Below are 19,325 nucleotides of genomic sequence, written 5' to 3' on the forward strand. Positions count from 1 at the left end.
AGCTGAATGTGTGTATCTTTGTAAGAAAATGTTGGTGACTGTCATGGTCACATGGCTACAGAAGGTAAAAATCTAGGAAAATTTTGCATCCCCAGTAAAGCTTTTGAAACTATCAAAGTGATATTTGAGCTTTGAAGGACTCTCCTGCAACACTCATGGAGTAAGTCTGTCTCAGTCTAGAAGGTGAATGGCTTTAAGCTACCTTTTCTCCAGCATGCCAGCCTGATTTCTGCACTGTGAGAGTGGATCAAGAGACTGTCAGAGATCTGATCCTGTACCATGCAGACAGCCAAGCTGTCAGGGTAGGAACAGCAGTGCAGATTTTATATTTATTCCACATTGCTCTGCTAACAGCAGCATATCTGTCATCTTCTGTATCTGGCATAACTCTTTCCTTTCCCTCCCACTGTCACTGCAGTGTCATAACATTTCTTTCTTTTTGATTCAGCATGTAAAAACTACTTTGGTTACTTTTTATTTATTTACAGTCTTCCTGTAGCTTTAGTGTATGTGTGTGTTTGCCATCCAACTGCATCCCACTGCTGTGTGATGACATTGGCAAGTGATTGCACATCCAAAAGATAAATTGCTGCAGCAGATGCAGTTGTGAATGAGCAATCAAATCAGCTGTAACTTTTAAATTAAAAACTCATCAGTGAAGAGGATAAAGCATGCAAATGGAAAAAAATGAGGATAAAAAGTCATAAAAAGATAAAATTATAAAGCCTGATGTAATGAAAAGGTGAAAGAATACATTTGTGGGTTCTGTCACAGTGGTTTTGCACATTCATTTCATAATTCTCTTTTGGCTAACAAAGTGGGTTTTTTTAAGTAAAAATCTGATTTTTTTAAAGTAAAATATCTATTAGCTGTGCATTAAATGACACTCATTGTGATACACTAGTTACAACTACCCCACTGTGCACAAGTCCTAAAACATATTTAAAGAGTGGTCACATACTCCTTTTTGAGAGCTCTGGAGATATTCAGAGTGACTAGAAAACTTAGAGAAATAGAATCAAGTATATGAGCGGCTTTTCTGCATGTCCAAAGAAAGTAGCTGAGTGAAAAGAAAATTCTAGCAGACTTTGTATTACAGAGGAAGATTAGTTTTAGATGTTCTGGGCAAATGGTGAGCTAATGTGAAATAGCAGTGTAAAGTGGTGAATAGTTAATCAGAAAAAAATAGAGGAAATTAGTGAGGTTTCTTTCTTTCTTTCAGAAAATAAGATTTGTATTGAAAAATTAATCTAGCCCTGGAAGACAGCTCCACAGGATATGGTTTTTCCCATTTTTTTGACATGAGTAAATGTTCTGTACTGTCTCTTCCAAGCAGCTAGTAAATATTCATTTCCACATGCACATGATAAGAAAAGTGGAATGGAGGTGAACACCCGAGTTCACTGGGGACTTTTGTGGTCTCTGCACACTGTCAGAACACAAAGGAATATATGCTTTTATTGTGGAACCTAGATGAATTATGGGAATTTACTGAGAAGCCAAGTTTTCCCTTCATGGGCTACCATTCAGAGGAGAAAAAGACACGTGGGAGGAAAGCGTTGCAGGGCTTGATGTTCACATCTGCTCCAGTTCAGTGCTGCTAGAAATTGGATCAGTCAGCCCCCATATTTCATTTCCTTCGGTAATCTTGACCAATAATTTATAATTGATATCAGCTGATCATCTGGCTTTCTCTTTCCATAACAACATGAGTGAGCAAAGAACTTTATCCTTCTCTTTACTGTCTGAGAGATGATAAAACTTTGAAAGACAAAAATCTCTATTAATTTTTAATGAAGTCTCCGAAACATCCTTTTAGTCAATCTTGTTTTGTTATTTCTGTTATGCCTAGGTTTTTTTTTGGAAACTGCTGTAGGAATACATGTGAGTCAAGATACAACTTTGTCAATCACAATATTATTATGACTTTTTTATGTGTTGTATCAGCTTTGTTCAAGGCTGAATTCCAGGTGAAGGTGCTTGGAGAGGACCTTTGGAGAGCAATTGCTGAATCAGAAATAACACAAGTGCTGCCACATTCCTTTGCAAAATCATGTACATAGAGCAGACCTTCAGCTGCAGATGTTCCCTCACTCCTGTATCTGCTCTCAGACTTCCTCTGGTAATGTTGGTCATCTGCAGAAGTGCAGCTTCAATAGAACGAGTCAGGGAGGCTTTTTATGCCATTCCCATTCCTCAGTCATTGGGAATGGTACAGGCTCTAATATAGCAGCTTCATTTTTGTGCATGTTTTTGAAATATTGATGGCCCTTTCAGTTTCAGTGGAAAGAGGATGATTCTTCTTGTTAGCGTGATCAGCCAGAGGTCTGAAACCAAATAAGTAAATGGATTATTTTAAGGTAGAGCTCATTGTAGTCTATGGCAGAAAGATGGCAATAATTAAAATGAGTGGTCTCATAAAAAAGTAAGAGACTGTGGTGCACTCAATGTTTCCCCTGTATGCAGTGTCAGTGCAGCCTCGCCTTGAGCATTATGTGCAGTTGTGGGCCCCAATTTAAGAAGGATGCTAAAGTCCTTTTCTAGAAGAGGGCAACAGAGCTGCTGGAAGGGCTGGAAGGCATGTTCTCTGAGGAGCGTCTGAGGACTTTGGCCTCTTCAGAGGCATCAGGACAATTCATTTAATAAGATGCTTTAACTTTTGGTCAGCCCTAAAGTGGTCAGGAGGCTGGATGAGGAGATCACTGTAAGACTCCTCCAACTGAACTGTTGTGTTCTATTCTTTTCTATTTTACTTGGAGACTTAGATTTTCAAGAGAGAGAGAATTGTGGAAGGAGGTCAGTCAATCTAGCAAATGTTAGCAGTGCACAGTATGCCTGTTTTCATTCTGATACTTTTCTGCCAGCCTCTGCCACAGGGGTGTTACATTGACTGCACATTTATGACAGGAGAATTCCCAAATCACGTGATGGCAGCTTATAATCTTTTTTATGTGACACTAGTGGTTAAACAAACAAAAGGGCTTAATAAGGTGCCCAGGTGAGCCTTAGATAAAACTAGAGAGACAAATAAGAGATCATGAGTCTCAGGGATGTAAATCAAATATGTAAATTTACTTTCTGCTAACAACTACAGCAATGTGCAGTCAGCAACCCAATTAGATTAAAGGGAAATGAAGCCTGAAGGATTCTTTTTAATAACTTAACAAGAAAATGATTAATTTTTACCACATTGGAAGCAAAAGCTGAAAAATGTGTGATTATTACTCTGCCATTTCTTACAGCATGCGACTGTAGTCTAGGTGCTTTGCAAAGAGAAGAGTAACCTCATGTCACTACAGACTAAGAGATGCTGAAGTGTCATGGAATAGAAGGAAGGAAATGATGACAGAACAGTCTTTACCTGAGATTTTATCATTACTGTTACATTTGGTACCTCAGATATGTCCTCATTGCGAACTGCAAGCGAGGAGAAAATACCTCTGTACTTGGACAACTTCCATGTAGAATCCTTGTGCCTCTGAAACCTGTCATTGTGTCATATTGATCTGATGGCCTGGGCTGCCTCAGGACTGGCATAAGTTCCTCTTAGAAGCCGTCTCCATTCAGGATGAATCTTATTTATCCAACTGTTTGTGTTCAGTTTTCAGGCTGCTTGTTTCCTACCATCCCTTGTGCTTATTTTCTTTTCAGCTAAATGAATTTCAGCTAACTTTTCTCATGCCATTTAAGCTAGGGATTCAAAGAAAAGGAACATCTGATAGAAGATATTTTATGACCTGTGCTGCTTGAGCACTTGAGTTGTGAGACTGTTGTCAGTGTTTTTCTTGGCACAGCCCAGCCTCCTGCAGTACAGTGGTAGCTGGGAGCAGTAGAGTGGTAAACCCACCAGCAGCACAATGTGAGCCAGTCTTTGTTTTAATCTGGAGAGCAATCAGCATTGCAATCAGTATCCAAAAAACTCTCTAGGATGCATGCTTAACAGTTTCCTTTGTGTTTTATTTTGTTTTTGTTGGGTTTTGTTCATGAGTAAATCATGTGAGATCTCCAAATAGCGACTGGCACACAAAACAGAAGGGAGCCTGTGGCTGGTGGAGCAGGAACATATCATGTGCCAGGTCTGACCAGCCTGGTGCAGTGTGCTCACACCTGGCACCCAGCCAGCCTGGAGCCCTTCACTTCAGCTCCTTTTTACCCAGTTTGGATCTGAGCAATTCTGGTTTGTCCAATGCTGAACAAGATAAGAGCCTCTCACACTGGCAAAACACTACCACAGCTGCCTCCTGCACCTGAGAAGGGTCTTTGGTGGTCACACATCCAGCCATTGAATGGCATCAAGCAGTGCAGGGGACTAGTCCTCTCCCCTCCCACATGGATGTGGGGTGTTTGCCACCCAGAGATTGTGTTATAGGCTACATTTACTGAAAAATTAGTAGGAATATCTAATGGCATTGAGAGATTTAGTTTGCCACTGATTTCTAGTCCACTTCTCTTTTGATTGACACTGTAGAAATGAACAAAGTACACCAGTGGGATGAATCAGGATGTTTCATTTGGCCAGTTTTAATGGAATTCGGCAGAGGAGTGAGGAGAGATATTGTACACATGCCTCTGATGGCTGGAGCCTGCTTCCAGCAATGCCCATGTGCTCTTGCCTCTAAACCACTGGGGTTTTCAGGCAGGTGGTGATGAGAAAGGTTCAATGTTGCTTTCTGTCCTGTCATGCTTCATGCTGTGAAGAAAATGATGGGCATGTCCAGAGCAGGCAGGGTAGACTAGGAGCTGTTTCATATGGGAGAATTGAGGGTGAATGGTCCCATCCCAGCAAACAGTCACTTTAAATTAGGAATGGGTCTTGTGGGACAGAAGGGTCTCCTATGCAAACACTAAAGTGCAGTGGGCACTCCAGATTGAACCACTGATAGTTGTGTGCTTTTTCTCTGTATTGGAGATAATTTGGCTTTGTAAAATGGCAGTAATTTACAATGTTGGTTGCTGTAATTGAGGGAAATACTATTCCCTCCTGATCTGCAGCTGACTGGAAAATCTAGATGTGTCTTTTACTTTCTGTGAGTATGATATATGCTGGCAACAGAATGAAATGAAAAGTAGTTTGAAGTGATGATCTGTTCCTGCTCCAACTAGAGTATGAAAACTGTGGAGAGAGGGAGAAAATATGTTTTGAAATAATCACAGAATGTCAGGCTGCTTCAGATTGTCAGCACTTTCTTTTAGTCAGGACTATTGTCGAACATACGGATATCTGTATGCCTTTATGCAAACACTTTACTACAAGTTACCAAATATTTATGAGCATTATGGACAAATGTAACTGGGAATGTTTTGCAGAGATCAATGAACACTGAATTAGTGCTTAAGTTAAATACTTATTCCATGAGTGCATAAGTAAGAAGTCTCTGTGAGAAGTGTTCAAAGTGGAAACAAAGAGTTTCTTTGAAGAGTTAAGGCCAAAATTCACTTATAGCTGAGGTGTCCTCAAGTCTCTTCTGCTCACTTTGGCTCTGCCTCCATCTACTATCACATTCCCATTTTGACCTGAAATAATTTGTGTAGCGGATGGACTTGTCATTTCCACTGCTGTGCTGTGGGGCTGGCACGCACAGCACCATGGGTGTGGAGGGGATTTCATTCCCTTCCTCTTGGCTGTGCAGCATGAATCCTGCTCCACGTTTGGAGCTGTGGGACACGGGCAAAGCGAGCTGAGTGTTATGCTGTCACGAGTCTGGCAGCAGTGCAGCTGAGTGCTTTGCGTGATAGCTGAAAATCCCTGCTGAAGTTTAAATCTTCTGTGTGCTGCCCTGGGCAAGCTGGAGCTTGCCCTTTATTAGAAGATCAATGACCAAAAAGAAACAATAGGTGCTTTAGAAAGAGAAGAATTGCCACAAACCAATGTTTTACTTATTGCACATATCCATAATTTCTTAATGTTGAATGTTTTATGCAAGCAATGAGGTACCAAAATCTTGGCAATGTGCATTAAGTTTCAAATAGCTGCTCGCTCTCTCTGCAGAGCGGTGTTTGGAAAGCAAATGTTTGGTTAATACGTGGTTAAGCACTTTTGCAATACAGAGTGTGTTCTTCATTGCAAGGTATCTTTCCTGAAAAAGCAAAGTGTACTTTTGGGTTTTGAATCCGTGCAGACATAGTTTGTAAGCAGTGATTTAGATTTTGCAAATACTTCAGGAGCCCTTTGAACTTGTATGTTGGGTAGGTCAGTGCATGCTAAATATTTTTATAAGTAGTTTTCTATGCATTTTTGCTTCCCTCTTCCTCCCACACATTTACTTTGCACGACCAATATTCTCTGAAAATGCAACTTCAGGTATTTTGGGTAAAACACATGCCATGCTCTGCATGAACTGAAAGGACCATCATATTCGGGCAGTGCAGGAGAGAGAGCACTGCACATGCACAGCACTATGGATGTTAATATTTTGAAGTTTGTGTTTTGTTTTTGTGATATAATTTACTTTCAATTTGTTGATGAGCAAGGAGAGGTCTAAGGGCAGACTTACCAGTGCTCAGCAGCTTGTAAACTTTACCCACAGCAGAGGTTTGCCCTGAATGTGGTGGCAAGGTTGCTGTGTGAACCAACATCATAGAAAACTTGTCTTTTGAGCCAGCAGGGACATGTATGGCACTGTGAGTATCAACTGCGAGCATCCTATGTTCACTGAAGTGCTGGTTGTGGCTCAGACAGGGTCTGCAATCATCAGACTTAAAGTGGGAGTTTTGCAGGAGAGTAAGTATGGGATCAAGTAGTTCATCCTTATTTCAAACTGAGAGAGGATAAGGAGCCTCCTATCTAGCTTCTAGCTGCAACCATTCCCAACACCCTCTTCCAACAGCAAGGATCAGCAGGCACACCTCTAAGGCCATCTGGTTAGTAGTCTTTGGTACCCTTGAAGTTTCCACTATTTTTGGATCAGAGAGGATACCAGTGATAAACAAATGAATCATTCACGGTACTGCGTGGCACCCCTGAAATACTGCCAGTCCATGTTCCCAGGGGTCCATGCTTATGATTCTTGGGTCTGTTTTACTTGCAAACTTAATGATTACAGTTGCAGAGGAAGCCCAAGGGGATTCAGCTGTAAGCATCTACAGTTGTGCATTAATTACCCTGAAATATTAGATCAAATTAGAAATATCAGATGTTTCACAGTCAGCAAAGAGATGAATGGAAATTATTAGTATCGGTGCATCTCTTCCTAGTTTATCACTTGCTAATACAGTATTACCTCTTTTGCTTTATTAAATTAATTAGAAAGTAAAGAGATGCTATAGAAAACCCCTGAGGGGACAAGAGGAAAGATGCATGCATGTATGGAAAGATGTAGTACGCATGAATAAGATTTTTGATAACTTTTTAAAACTGCAATAAACAATAACCTTTAAAATACTTTGTTTACTCAGTATGCAATATAAAATCAAGCTTTTTACAGTTCCTTAATCTGGAAGCATTATCATATTTATTGTCTAACATAAGCTTAACATTGTGATACATTGCTGAATTAATTTTAGTTCTTTTTAAGAAACGGTGGTTGTTCTTTCCCATTTTTTGTTTATTTGTAACAAAATAGAAAAATATTTAAAGTTGAAGACTGTTGATGTTCATTTTATATGTGGACTATTTTATACATTATGCATGGTGTCTCACATGTGTGTTACTATATATTTTTCTATTTATGAATTGAAAACCTTGCTGTTCTAATTCTAATAGTTCTGCTGCCTTTCTGGTTTTATTCTGTAAATCTGAAATAAATAGGAAGTCAGAGTGTCTGCCATTCTAAAGTAATGAAATCAAGCCAGGTTTCACATTAACACTTCACTGTTCACCAAAGCTTTGTACATTCAGTAGGAGATGAGTGATTTTAATTTGTGAGTAACTGTTATTGTAGAAAGGCAAAAAGTGACAATTTTAAGAAAACAGAAATGCTGATTTCTACAGCTCCAAACAAGAATGTAATATTTCATTATTATTGCATGCATTTGTTTGACTATCAGTGTACATGGTGTAAGACAAAGGTTTTAACATGTGTATCCCCAGCTACCCCTAATCTCAATGCAGATATAGTAGGACATTTTGCTCAGTTTCTTGAACAGCAGAGAAATACAAGAATAGACCAGGGTCACACCGTCCTAGGAAAATTCTGTATATAAACAGAAAATACAGATGAACCCTTTGTAAAGTAGTAAATTTATAGTATTCAGCTGAAATCATCAAGGGAACACATCTGATGTGGAAACTGCCGTATTAGGAGTCTGTTGATATGATAAAACAGATTCACATATTGACAGAAAAGTCAGTGAAGTTCCTTTTGTCCTACAAAAGTTATTTTTGTTACAGAGGAACACTTGCAACCCTAACTGTAGTAGTCCCTTCTCTAAAAAATTGTGTGCAATTTGATTTCTTTGGTCAAGGGAAAATAATAAACCATTTCAAACCTCTAATCCATTGTGTATGTGTGTCTGTGTGTGTCTGTGTATCCATGCTGTTTTCTTCTGCATCCTGTTAGAAAGAAGGAAAAACTAAATCTTCAATTTACTGTAATTACACTGCAGAATATGCTTCTGGCTGAGTTATAAGCTTCAGTCACTTGTATCTATTACAACTAAAGCTGCCCTGTAGGTAAATTATTTTGTTTAAGTGAATAAATTATGCTTTACCAGCTGTAGATCAAAGGCTGTGACCAATTCATTGAACACCATGAGATTCTTGCAGGGATTTAAAAAAAAAAGCTGTTGTTTTAGGAGATCTGAATAGGTTTCCTGTTCTCCTGTTTAGCTTCGTAGTTTGAAAGCCGCTTTTGGGGGAAAGAGCACAATGTATAGACTGTTATCAAATGCAAAATATGACCATGTGTGAATGCGCAAATAAAGTGAGAAATGTTTGTGGAATGATGGCAGTATTTGCCATTCTTTTTTGTATTGCCAGAGATAACAAGTGGGAATAACTGATTTTTGTTTTAGCTTTTGCTGTGAAAAACTGGGGAGCAAATTACTTGGGGTTGAATGAAGCAGTTTATTATTCTGCTTTACAGGAGAATATGTATGTCTCTACTTTCAAGTGATCTTTTGTTTCCTTTTTAATTATCACACCGAGGTCAATTTGTTTTCCTTTTCATAGGAAAGTGGGGAGAGCATACATTTGCAACTGGTTTTGCTGAATAAACTATTCATGTGGAGAATTTTTCCCTGCTCCGTGGTTAGGTATCACTGTTCAGGCTCTTTGTTTCTAGCCTGAGCTGTACGTTACATCTCTCACAACAGCACACTAAATGATTTATTTTGAAAGATCAGAAGCACCTGGTTTGGAAAGAAATGTGAGCTGCACCAAGGCAGGGCTCCTGCAGGGGTCTCCCCTTGGTCTGGGGAGTGGGATATGCAAAGGAATTCTCAGCATGGCTCCATGGGAGTACAATGTGAGGAAGGAGAGCCTGGTGCAACTAAGAAGCGCTGGCACTTGAAAGCTGCCACTTTTTAATTTGTACACATGTGGGTAGTGGAATCTGAAGGACTTCAGAAGTGATGCAAAATTAATTTTGATTTTCAATTAATTAAGAAACCAGATCCGTGTAAAGAAAAAAATCACTTATAGAAGTGATGCCTTAAATTTTAGCTTTCATATATTTTAGATTCTATACTGCCTGAGTGTGTGACTCTGAACTTCATATAAAGTGTTAGCAAGTTCTCTTCACAGGGTAATTAGACAAAACAATCCTTTTCCAGCCTGAGCACCAAGGAGACCACTGCAGCTTTAGGCTCAAGAAGTACAAACAGCAGTGAATTCAGGAAAGCAATCCAAGAGGATGGGACTTCATAACCTGAAGCTGTAATTGGACAATTGACCCCAATATGTAAATGCACCAAAATGTATAAAAGTGTCTAAATTAGTGACTGGTCATCCACCTTGCATCCATCTTGGGTCTGTCTTGGGCAGAGCCACAGCCAGGCTCTTGGACTGCCCAAGGTGTATCCTTTGAAGGCCTTTTAATAAATACCTGCTTTATTCCTTTAACTCTGTCTAGTCTCTGTTCCAGGTCAGCCTCTTTAGGCATCACAATGATCAGGATTATTGAAAAAAGTTCATTAACATTATTATGAAACCTGTGTACACTGTTTTTGGGAAAAAGATTCATTAAACATGTACGTTTTACCTCTTTCTGCCAAGGTGCAGCCTGGGCTCATCTTCAGTGACGTTAAGAGCCACTGTACTACAAAGAGAGTGGGGGGCTCATGTCAAGCCTAGACTTTCTGGAATGTTAACCAGAGTGGCCATGCTCTCATAGGCCAGTTGACTCTACAGCATGCTGTGCTGGTATCAGTGGCACAAGAAACAAGCAAGCTGTCCAGCAAGGACTTTGTCATCTAACTCTTTTGCAAGCCTTTCAGTTACTTATTTTTTCTCTCTGTTTCAGGACAACTGAAAGCTATTAGTGAAATATTTTCAAGCTACTTAGCTGCCATGCAGTGCATGACCATTCAGGGTTAAGATGTTGAAACAAACTTTAAAGCCAGCATTCTGATCACTTACCTTTTTCCCACTTTGAGCATATGTTATTTTGCAAGATACACATCAGTGGAAAAGCTGGGTCAGCAGGGCAGCAGTGATGGAAACGTTGGATTTGATCATGGCTGTATGAGCAGACCCACACGGTTCTCAACAGTGGTTGTATTGTAATCACATTAGAGACTTTTTTGATACTCCAGGCCTGCATTTAATCACAGCAGTTGCAGGTAACTCCTTCACAAAGTTTATTTTAGGCTTCAAAGCTGTGATGAAGAAAGGCCAGAGGTGACCTCTTTCTTTGCATCTATAAAACAACCTGTTACGTTTTCTACCAGTTCAGGCTGTGAAGACCTAGTGCACTCACCTATGCCCAAGGAACTAAACAGATGCCTCACCTGTCCTCAGAACTGGTTATAGACATAAAGCCCTATAAAAAATAAAATTGGAACTGCATATTTAAAGTGTCTTAACTTCACACTTTCAATTAAGTATGATTATATCCTCTCATTAATAGCTGAGAGTTTAATACGTGCATTCAGCAGCTTTATAAAAAGTTTGTTGTGCCACTAAACATAAATCCAGGATCTCCTTTTTAACAGTGAACCAAATTCAGACACCACAGCTAAATCCAGGAAGTAGTATTTCCCAGTATAAGCACTTAAACGTGCACAATGAAACAGTGCAATTTTTTTCCTACAAAAAAATCATCATACCTTACAGACCTTTCAGAGAAGAGGAAAGGCTTCCCTGGCAGGGATTGCACACATTAATTAGCATTTAAATATTTGTACTTAAATACCCCAAAATGTATTCAGGTAGTCTGTTGAATAAAAGGTATTAACAGTAAACATAATAAAACACGTTAAAATATTAAAGACTTTCTGGGTATTCCACTGTGTGCCAGGAAGAAGGATTTGGGCTAACTTAAAGGTGGACACCCTCATCCTTGGTGGACCTGGATGATGTTGTCATTGCAAGGAATGTTGGTAAAAGGATTGTGCTTCATACAGATGGATTTTCTAGGTATTCAGCTGAAATCTTTCTTGTTGAATTTGGAGGTTATTCCTATATTGCTCTCAAAAAATTGATTCAGAATTGGGTTAATCAAAATGCTAAGTATCACTAAAATATGTATGTGCAAGCTCACAGCAAATAATCATTAATTCTGTACTTGTGGAGAGCAAAAATATCTGTCTGTCTAGAGTTCCTTGACCATTTTTATATTTCCCATATTGCAAAGATTTCTTACTACTGACAGTTTGGGGTTCTTTCCTTGCCTTGAGCTTACTTTCCGTTGCAGTTGAAAATGCCATTAGAAGTAACAAATGTTTCTTTGTTTTTTGTTTTGTTCTTTTTTTTCATCCCATACAGTGTGAAAGGAGCAGATGCTGGGAACGTGATCAGACTATTTGTACCAGATATTGGGATGTTCATTGCTAGTCTGACAATATGGCTCGTCTGCCGCAACGTGTTCCAGAAGCCGCTAACCGAGGATGCAGCACAGTGCAACATGCAGTTTGAAAATGAGGAGATGGTATCAAATACGCTTTTCTATCTGTATGGCTTTTAGTGATCTTTGACATTCCTGTGTTCCGAAATGATTTCATGAGTCCTGGCTATGTTAAGTAGTAAACCTTCCTTCAGGAAATGAAATAATTAGTTTTAAAGTGGAAAATCTAAAGTCATTATGTTGAAAAAACAAAGCAGAATATGAAAAGTGGTAGATATGCTACAGGATTTTTCAAATAATGTTGAGTTAAGAAACAATCATGACAGTCCATCACAAGTTGTTCTTTACCAGAGCTGCTGGTTAAATCTGACGAGGTTGTTCTGCTACATGCAGTACTCAGTTCCTTGGATTGCATTCCTATTTCCAAATTTCTTATCCAAGTATAACAGCAGCACCTGAGTGATTATCAAAAATTACTCTTAAAGAATGGAAGAGAGACTGTGTATTGAGCTCATGGAAGGAGTTATCTGAAACTTTGGTCATACTGAGTGAGACTGAAAATGATTTGGCTTAGCTGGAAGTGTTGATGTGTTTTCTGTGTCTTTTACTAGTGGGGAGAAGAGTAGCAGAGATACTGAATGCAGAAAAATCCACAGAAAGAGGAAAACAATTTTGTAATATAAAAAGCCACAGTGGGAATTTGGGCCAGGGTGCAGAGAAATTCCTACTGCTAATCTTAACATGTTTTTTATCAGACTGTCTAGCATGGCTTGGGGCTTATTTTCTGTCTTCTTTTACGTATGGGTGGAATGTTTTTTCTTTACTCTCAAAACACCATTTTCAGGGGAGACAATTTCAACTTGCTCATTTCAAATAGAAATTGAACTTTGAAGTGAGTGAAATATTTAGGGGGATCAGTTGCCCATTTTGGTGCCACTATATAGAGTAAAAAGAGGCCTCTCTGCATGTTGCCAGGTTGTCTGGATTGTGGCAGTGCCAGAAGCTGGTCAAGTTTCTAGCACATGAGAGATCAATATCAGGACTGTGCTTTATACTCAGTTGCAGTTGGAATTCTTATGGGCTCTCCTGGCAGCTGAGGATTGCCTGAAGGTTGCAGCTTTTTAACTTCACATTGGAGGATACGGAGGGTTTGGTTTGATGTGCGTATGAAAAGCTTTGTGTCTCCTGGAACATGGTTTTATCAGCTTTAAATCTACTTTATCGTTGAAGCTGTGCAAAATGGATTTTGCAGCAGGCTAGAACCCTGGGCTATGCCCAGAAAATGAAAGAAGTGTAGCTTATTAGCATGGTTTGTGTTCAGCTCTCTTCTTAAATGAGTTTTATTTTACCAAAGTGAGCTCCAACAGACTTCTTTGGCGCTCTTGATCTTCTGAAGAGAAAGCATTCACAAGCAGGAAACAGGAGTAATCTGATAGCAGAAACTCAGAAGAAAGATGGGCATAGTTTGGTTCCTCTGAAAGCAGATGTTGATGTTTAGACATTCACATTTTCTTTGGTTCAGAGGTGAGCCTGAGCCTGGGATGTGGGTCAAAGGGAGCTCAGTGTCCTAGGGAGGATGGGTGCTGGCTTCCAGGCTGGGTTCAATAGCCATTTCCCTCCAGTGCAAGGGAAAAACTGAGCTAACAAACTCTAATTGCATGGCACAGAGTGTAGCTTTATATTGGGCTGGTCCTGGACTGGCTACCTCAATGCCAAGGCAAGAGTATTCCATAAGGGATGAAGGAGGGAGAGAAGAAAACTCTGACTGCAGAGAAATATGAATACTGGGCAAATAGAAATATGTGTAAATATGTTTTTCTTCTTCATATCAAAACCCAGTGAATATTATTTATGTTCTGTAAACTGCATGTATTGCAGAATATTTAGTGAACACAGCAGCTGTGTTTAGATTTAGTGACACCCAAAGCTCTATCACAGGCATTTTTTTAAAAAATGGATAATATTTTCTGTTATGTGAGGGGATCCCAAATACTTTAAGGAATTCTGCCCTTCACAGCCAGAATGATGAATTTGCATGAAAGTAATCTACTAGCTTTTTAAAGATTGAGGGAAATGGAGAGTGGAAAATCAAATACCTATTCAACACGTTTTTCCAAACTTCAGTTTTCTCTTTCTAGGTGTCTGCACATAACATCCTGGAATCATTTCTGCTAGTTAGGAGGAGGAGGAAGAAGCAGCTGAATCTGCAAGGAATATGTATTTGGCAGGACTGACTGAAAGGAACCTAATGCATATGCAGATCAGGCCACTGAGTGCCTGAATTTGGGAGAATGTTGGCATAGTGTAAAATGAGTCCAAACTGTAGATTTCACATAATTTTCAATTATTTCTTGAATTCTAGAGTACACTGGAAAAGGGAAGACTTAGTAAGTGACCAGTTCTTTGAATTCTGCATGAGCTGACTGATGCCTGTAGTTCTGTGTTGGTGCAGCTCATTACTGGTGATGTAACTCCACTGAATTAGAAAACACAACTGTCCCACAAAAAGACACTTCAGAAAAAATGCTGAGCTTAGTATTGTACCTCCAAGGAAATAGTCCTGGGTTTGTTAGACCAATCCTATAGGTAATTCTAGAGTTGAAGAGCTGCTGCTGAGAGTTCCTGTCACCAGCCCTCAGAAATTTGTGATAGGAGATTTTGTTAAGATTGCATCAGCTGATTTAAACAGCCTTAGCAGAACCTTTAGAGAGGTAACTTTTGAGGTTGATAGATGCCTAGCCACAGATGGTTCTATAAATCAAGTACTTCCAAGCCAAAGCAGTGTCTTGCAGCTTTACCTTCTTGCATTAAATTATTTACATTGAATGATTCCGAGACCTCTTTGCTTTGTAGGAGAGTGAAATACTATCAAAGTAGGTTTAATTAAAAAAGAAAGGTTAATCTATTTGCTCCTTCCAGCATTTCTGTGTAGGAAAACCTGTTAAATAATCAGTTTAACACTGCTATAATTAACCTTTTCAAAGGTCTGTGAGAACCCATCGCATTTCAGTTGATATATGGGCATGTTGTAAAAATGCCTCCAGTTGAGTAGCAGTTTGTGTGCTATATTTTGGCATGGTGGTAGCCTTGAGAAATCAGCCATGATGGATCAGATTGCTTTTGGATTGAGATGCAATTCAAAACAAGAAAAAGTATCAGAATCCAAATAAAGAACAACAAGGATTTGTTGAAAAATGGATGTCTTTCTCCATTACACTGCATCCAACTTTAAGGGAAACAGATCTCCATCAGAAAAGTTTATTCTACAGAACAGAACTGAGGGAGGAGGCTCTAAGGCAGTGAGACTCCCAATTATTCGTAAGTAACGCTATCCGAGGAATAAGCAGAGTGTGGTTTTAATTAACAGTGAGTCATGGAGTAGGAAGGTCTGCCAGATACCAGGCCGCAGTCCAACTCATTACCACCCCTAAATGGTTGCACACTTGGAGCAAACGTGTCTGCAGATCCTTTTTATTAGGGCCCAGAAAATTTAAAGCAGGTGAATTCAGCTGGAGACAGGCCCAGGTTGCAAATGCCGAAAAGCACAATGCCAGTCACAAGGTGTGAAAGGTGGAAGAAAATAAGAAACAACAGTTAACTCCCAGCTGCAGCTGAAAGCACGACATTTTTGATTTGGAGCAGATGGTGGTTTATGTGCCAAAATGCAAATACAGTGTATACAGTCTGATAGGTATTAGAAAGGAAGTAGCCTTTTCTTGAGACTGTGGATGAATTGCTTAATGTTTTAAGTGACAGTGACAGAAAGGAAAACCCTTCTGCAATTGCATAACTTAAACTTTAGAAGAGGTGTTGGTCTTACTTGAAAAAAAACCTGTTGTAGTCCTCAATGCATCTTCCTCGTAAAGCACTTGCTGCCTTGCCCATTGAAGTTCATTTCTCATGCATGATGTTCTAGAAAGCAAGTAGCACCATTAGGTCCTGACTTTGTCTCATAATCTGGGCCAAGCTTGATCCCAAAGCTACCACCCATCCTCTTTTCTGCAGCAGTCAGAGATTTGTTTGGGATTTCAAAAGAGAAAAAAAAAGGGGAAAAAAATTAAATAGAGGATTTTTTTTTTAAATAAACTAAAGTTTGAGAAGAAAATGAGGAGAGCTTGGCCTGGAGTCAAGATACTGGGCAGGAATCAGGAGGACCATCATAGTTCTCACTTTGGCCATGAACTTGGTTTGTGTCCTAAAGTCTATTACTTCATCTGTCTCTCGGCTCCTGTGTCCTTGGGCACACAGAAGCACTAAAAATGTTTGGTTCCCCAGCTTCATCCATCTAAACAGTGACAGGCTGTTTGTCTTCCACATGCATTGAGAGCTCTCACTTGCTCCAGGTCCCCAAGTGTAATTCCAGTACATTCCACACAGGACAGAACAGACAGGCTCTGAGAACTGCCCATGTCCAATGCCTTGTCCAAGGACTTTCTAGAATAGGAATTACACTTTTAGACCAGTATCCTTATCCTGAAAGTAGCTGGCACCTGCTGGATAAGGACAACCACAAATAAGAAAATACCCTTCTGCAATATTACAGTTTATCCCAATCTCTCCTAGTGTGAGAATGACTTTAGTCCTAAAGCATGTGGTTTCAAATCCCTTCCAAAAAAAGTTGTTTATAATTATAGCTACTCTGAATAATCTTGTTAAACATATAATTACCCAGACTCTTTTAAAACCTCATTAATTTCTAGGCTTCAGTGGTATCATGAACCAAGGACTTTCACAATTTAGTAAGTGCTCATTGATTTTATTTTGAGTTTAACACTATTTAATTTTATGGAAGGTCCCTTGTATTACATGTAATAAATTACAGTGAGATGGTGTAAGGGAAATCAAACGTGTTTATTATCTTCTATATTTGACCTTTAAAGGCTAAGCAATATCTGGGGTTTTTTAAAATTTATTTTGTCATTTTAATTACTTTTTTAAAAATAAACTATACTTTTGCAGTATTCTTTTGAGATGCAGAGAATATCAGTTCCTCAGCATTTCAGGTAAGGTCTTACTGTTGATTTAAATGATAACATTATGACATTGGTTCAGAGATTTTAGGATTGAGCAATTCTATCAACATATCACCTACCTGAATGTCCTGCATAAGTGAAGTGAACAGCTCTGAGAAAGGTCTGATGTCTCAGTCTTTGCAGTTGCATTTTTCTTGCCTTCAGATGTAACCTGCCTTAAGCACTTACAGTGGTGCCCATGACCCTGTCTACAGGACCATTCCCATTTTTCTTGAAGCCTGTGATGGATAGATTTCTCCTTAGATGATTTATTGCTTTGTGTTTGTGTCTTAATTAGATTTTACCAGCATCAAAATTTGCCTGACTTGATTAGTGGTTATTGACATGGGATGCTTTGGCCCCAATTTCTCTAAACATCTTCTTTCCATATGCAACACCTCTTTCAATATTTGCTTCTCTTCTGAGATAGAAAAGTATTGCTATTGTGGGAAATATTATGGAAAAAGAACTTCTTAGAGAGGGTTGGAATGTTTTGGCTTCTTTGAGCTTCCTATTGATGCATCTATTATTTTTCTTTTTTTTTTTCTTATTGTCTGTATTAAGTACAGAACTAGCTTACTCTTTCTAATTTGTTATTAATGTTTCTCTTATTCTGACCTCTGGAGAACTGGTCAAACCCACTTGGTCTTTGTGTGCTTTGAACATGGTATAAACAGGATTTTAAACTTTTTTTTCTGCAGTTTTAAGAGTAGATGAGGCTCCCTTATCTCTTTGCTTGTGATGTTTGTAGTGGTGAAGTTTGCCAGACCTTACACAGCTGCCTCCCTCAGTAACAATTCTAATGCATCTCATCTTAACAAGGGTCAAAAGTTTACAAGTTACATTAGCTCCTTGGTTTGATGCACATGTCTTTGGATAAGTCTTAACACAAATACGTAATTATACTACAGCAGGCTGCAGCTACATGATGTTCCATAGTGCACTGTGTTACCGAAGGCTGTCAGCCTGCTGGGCAGGAAACTTGGGTGTGCACCTGTCCTGTTCTGGGCAGAAACACGACAGGATGCAATTCTTCTTGTGGCAGCTCTTCACTGGGCTTACTAACAGTTCTCCCTTCCAAATTTTGAGACACATAGTTATTAACCAAGAGATTAAAATCCTGGAATATGACTGCCTTTGGACAGCCTAAGTGATGAATAACACAGCAGGAGAAGGAATCTCTTGGCTCACGGAATTCAGTCTGCTGTTACTGCAGGCAGCTGTATCAAACAATTTCCTCTGGAAGGTAGAATGCACCATATTGAAAACAGGGCAGTTTTCCTTCATCCCATTGTTTCAGAAATGATCCTGTTCTGTAATTTTGCTTTGCTGGTGGTTAGAAAACATCTGATTTATATTGTACGTATACTCATAGCTACCTTATAACCTTTTTAGTTCTTCTGATCTTTTGCTTCAATATAATGTTTCCTTCTCTAGAATTAATTTCTCTGATAGATTGGCAGAAAAAACTCACATCTTTCTTTAAAGGTTGTTCTGCAAGAGGGAAGACAAGTGACTTTAGATCTTCTGAAGGATTAGACATCACATTCTCCTATTCATCCCAGTAGTCTGAGGTTCTTCAGCGTGGTACTGGAGAAGTATCCAAGGCTCTCTGGTTTGCAAATAACAACAGCACCATGCTTGGGTATTTATTCTCCTTCTTAACAAGATGCATACTGGTACAGTAGGTGCATTTCTTGGGCCAGGAATTACTCCACATAGGTGCAGTGCATACCTGCTCTATCTCAGTTAACTGCATTGTGCCTTGTAGTCATAACCCAATTCTTCCTATTTCCTTTTCATTTAAAAAGTGTTTAATTGTCTCAGGCCAAACCACTAAACTCTGCCTGTGAGTTTTCCTCTCTTTTGCATTTGGCTTCTGTGCCTGACAACCTTCTGAAGTCAAGATGTGAAACTGTATTTCAATATTGGCCCAGTGAGTTGTGCGCTGAAATCACTCCGTGTTTGCTCAGATGCGATGGGTACATTGGGAAGTGAAATAATCTCTGGTTCTCTCAGTACAATATCTATTGTATACAGGATTTCATGAGTTGCCTTCCTGTTATCCTGATTCAGAACAGTGCTTGTCTTTATTAATTTATTTTTAATTTCCTTTGACTCGCTAAATGCTTCTGTCCTTACGTGCTTCCAGTAAATAGCTGATCCTTTTCTTTTTTGTAATGAGTTACTCTTTCCCACAGGAGATTTTACTGTGGAGGTGTATGTATGGCATTTGTTAGTGCAAACACACTGAAAGTTATTCCTGATTTACATCTATCTTTCCGTGTACGCCTTTAACCCAACCTTTAGCACACTTAAGATGTATCAGTGATAAAATTTTTCAGTAAGATCTATATGACTTAAAGGTAAT

General features: G+C 39.2%; 1 protein-coding gene across 1 annotated transcript in view; it reads left to right on the top strand.

The window, feature by feature from the left end:
- The window catches only part of PIEZO2 (piezo type mechanosensitive ion channel component 2), a 287,457-nt gene that overhangs the window by 143,003 nt on the left and 125,129 nt on the right, over nucleotides 1-19,325 (top strand). The window contains exon 5 of the mRNA XM_039706337.1: nucleotides 11,864-12,026. Within this exon, the coding sequence (XP_039562271.1) occupies nucleotides 11,864-12,026 (163 nt within the window). The remainder of the gene's footprint in view (nucleotides 1-11,863; nucleotides 12,027-19,325) is intronic.

Source organism: Passer montanus, unplaced genomic scaffold (genome assembly GCF_014805655.1).
Source record: "Passer montanus isolate IOZ18808 unplaced genomic scaffold, ASM1480565v1 scaffold19, whole genome shotgun sequence".
In the NCBI taxonomy this organism is placed as follows: domain Eukaryota; kingdom Metazoa; phylum Chordata; class Aves; order Passeriformes; family Passeridae; genus Passer; species Passer montanus.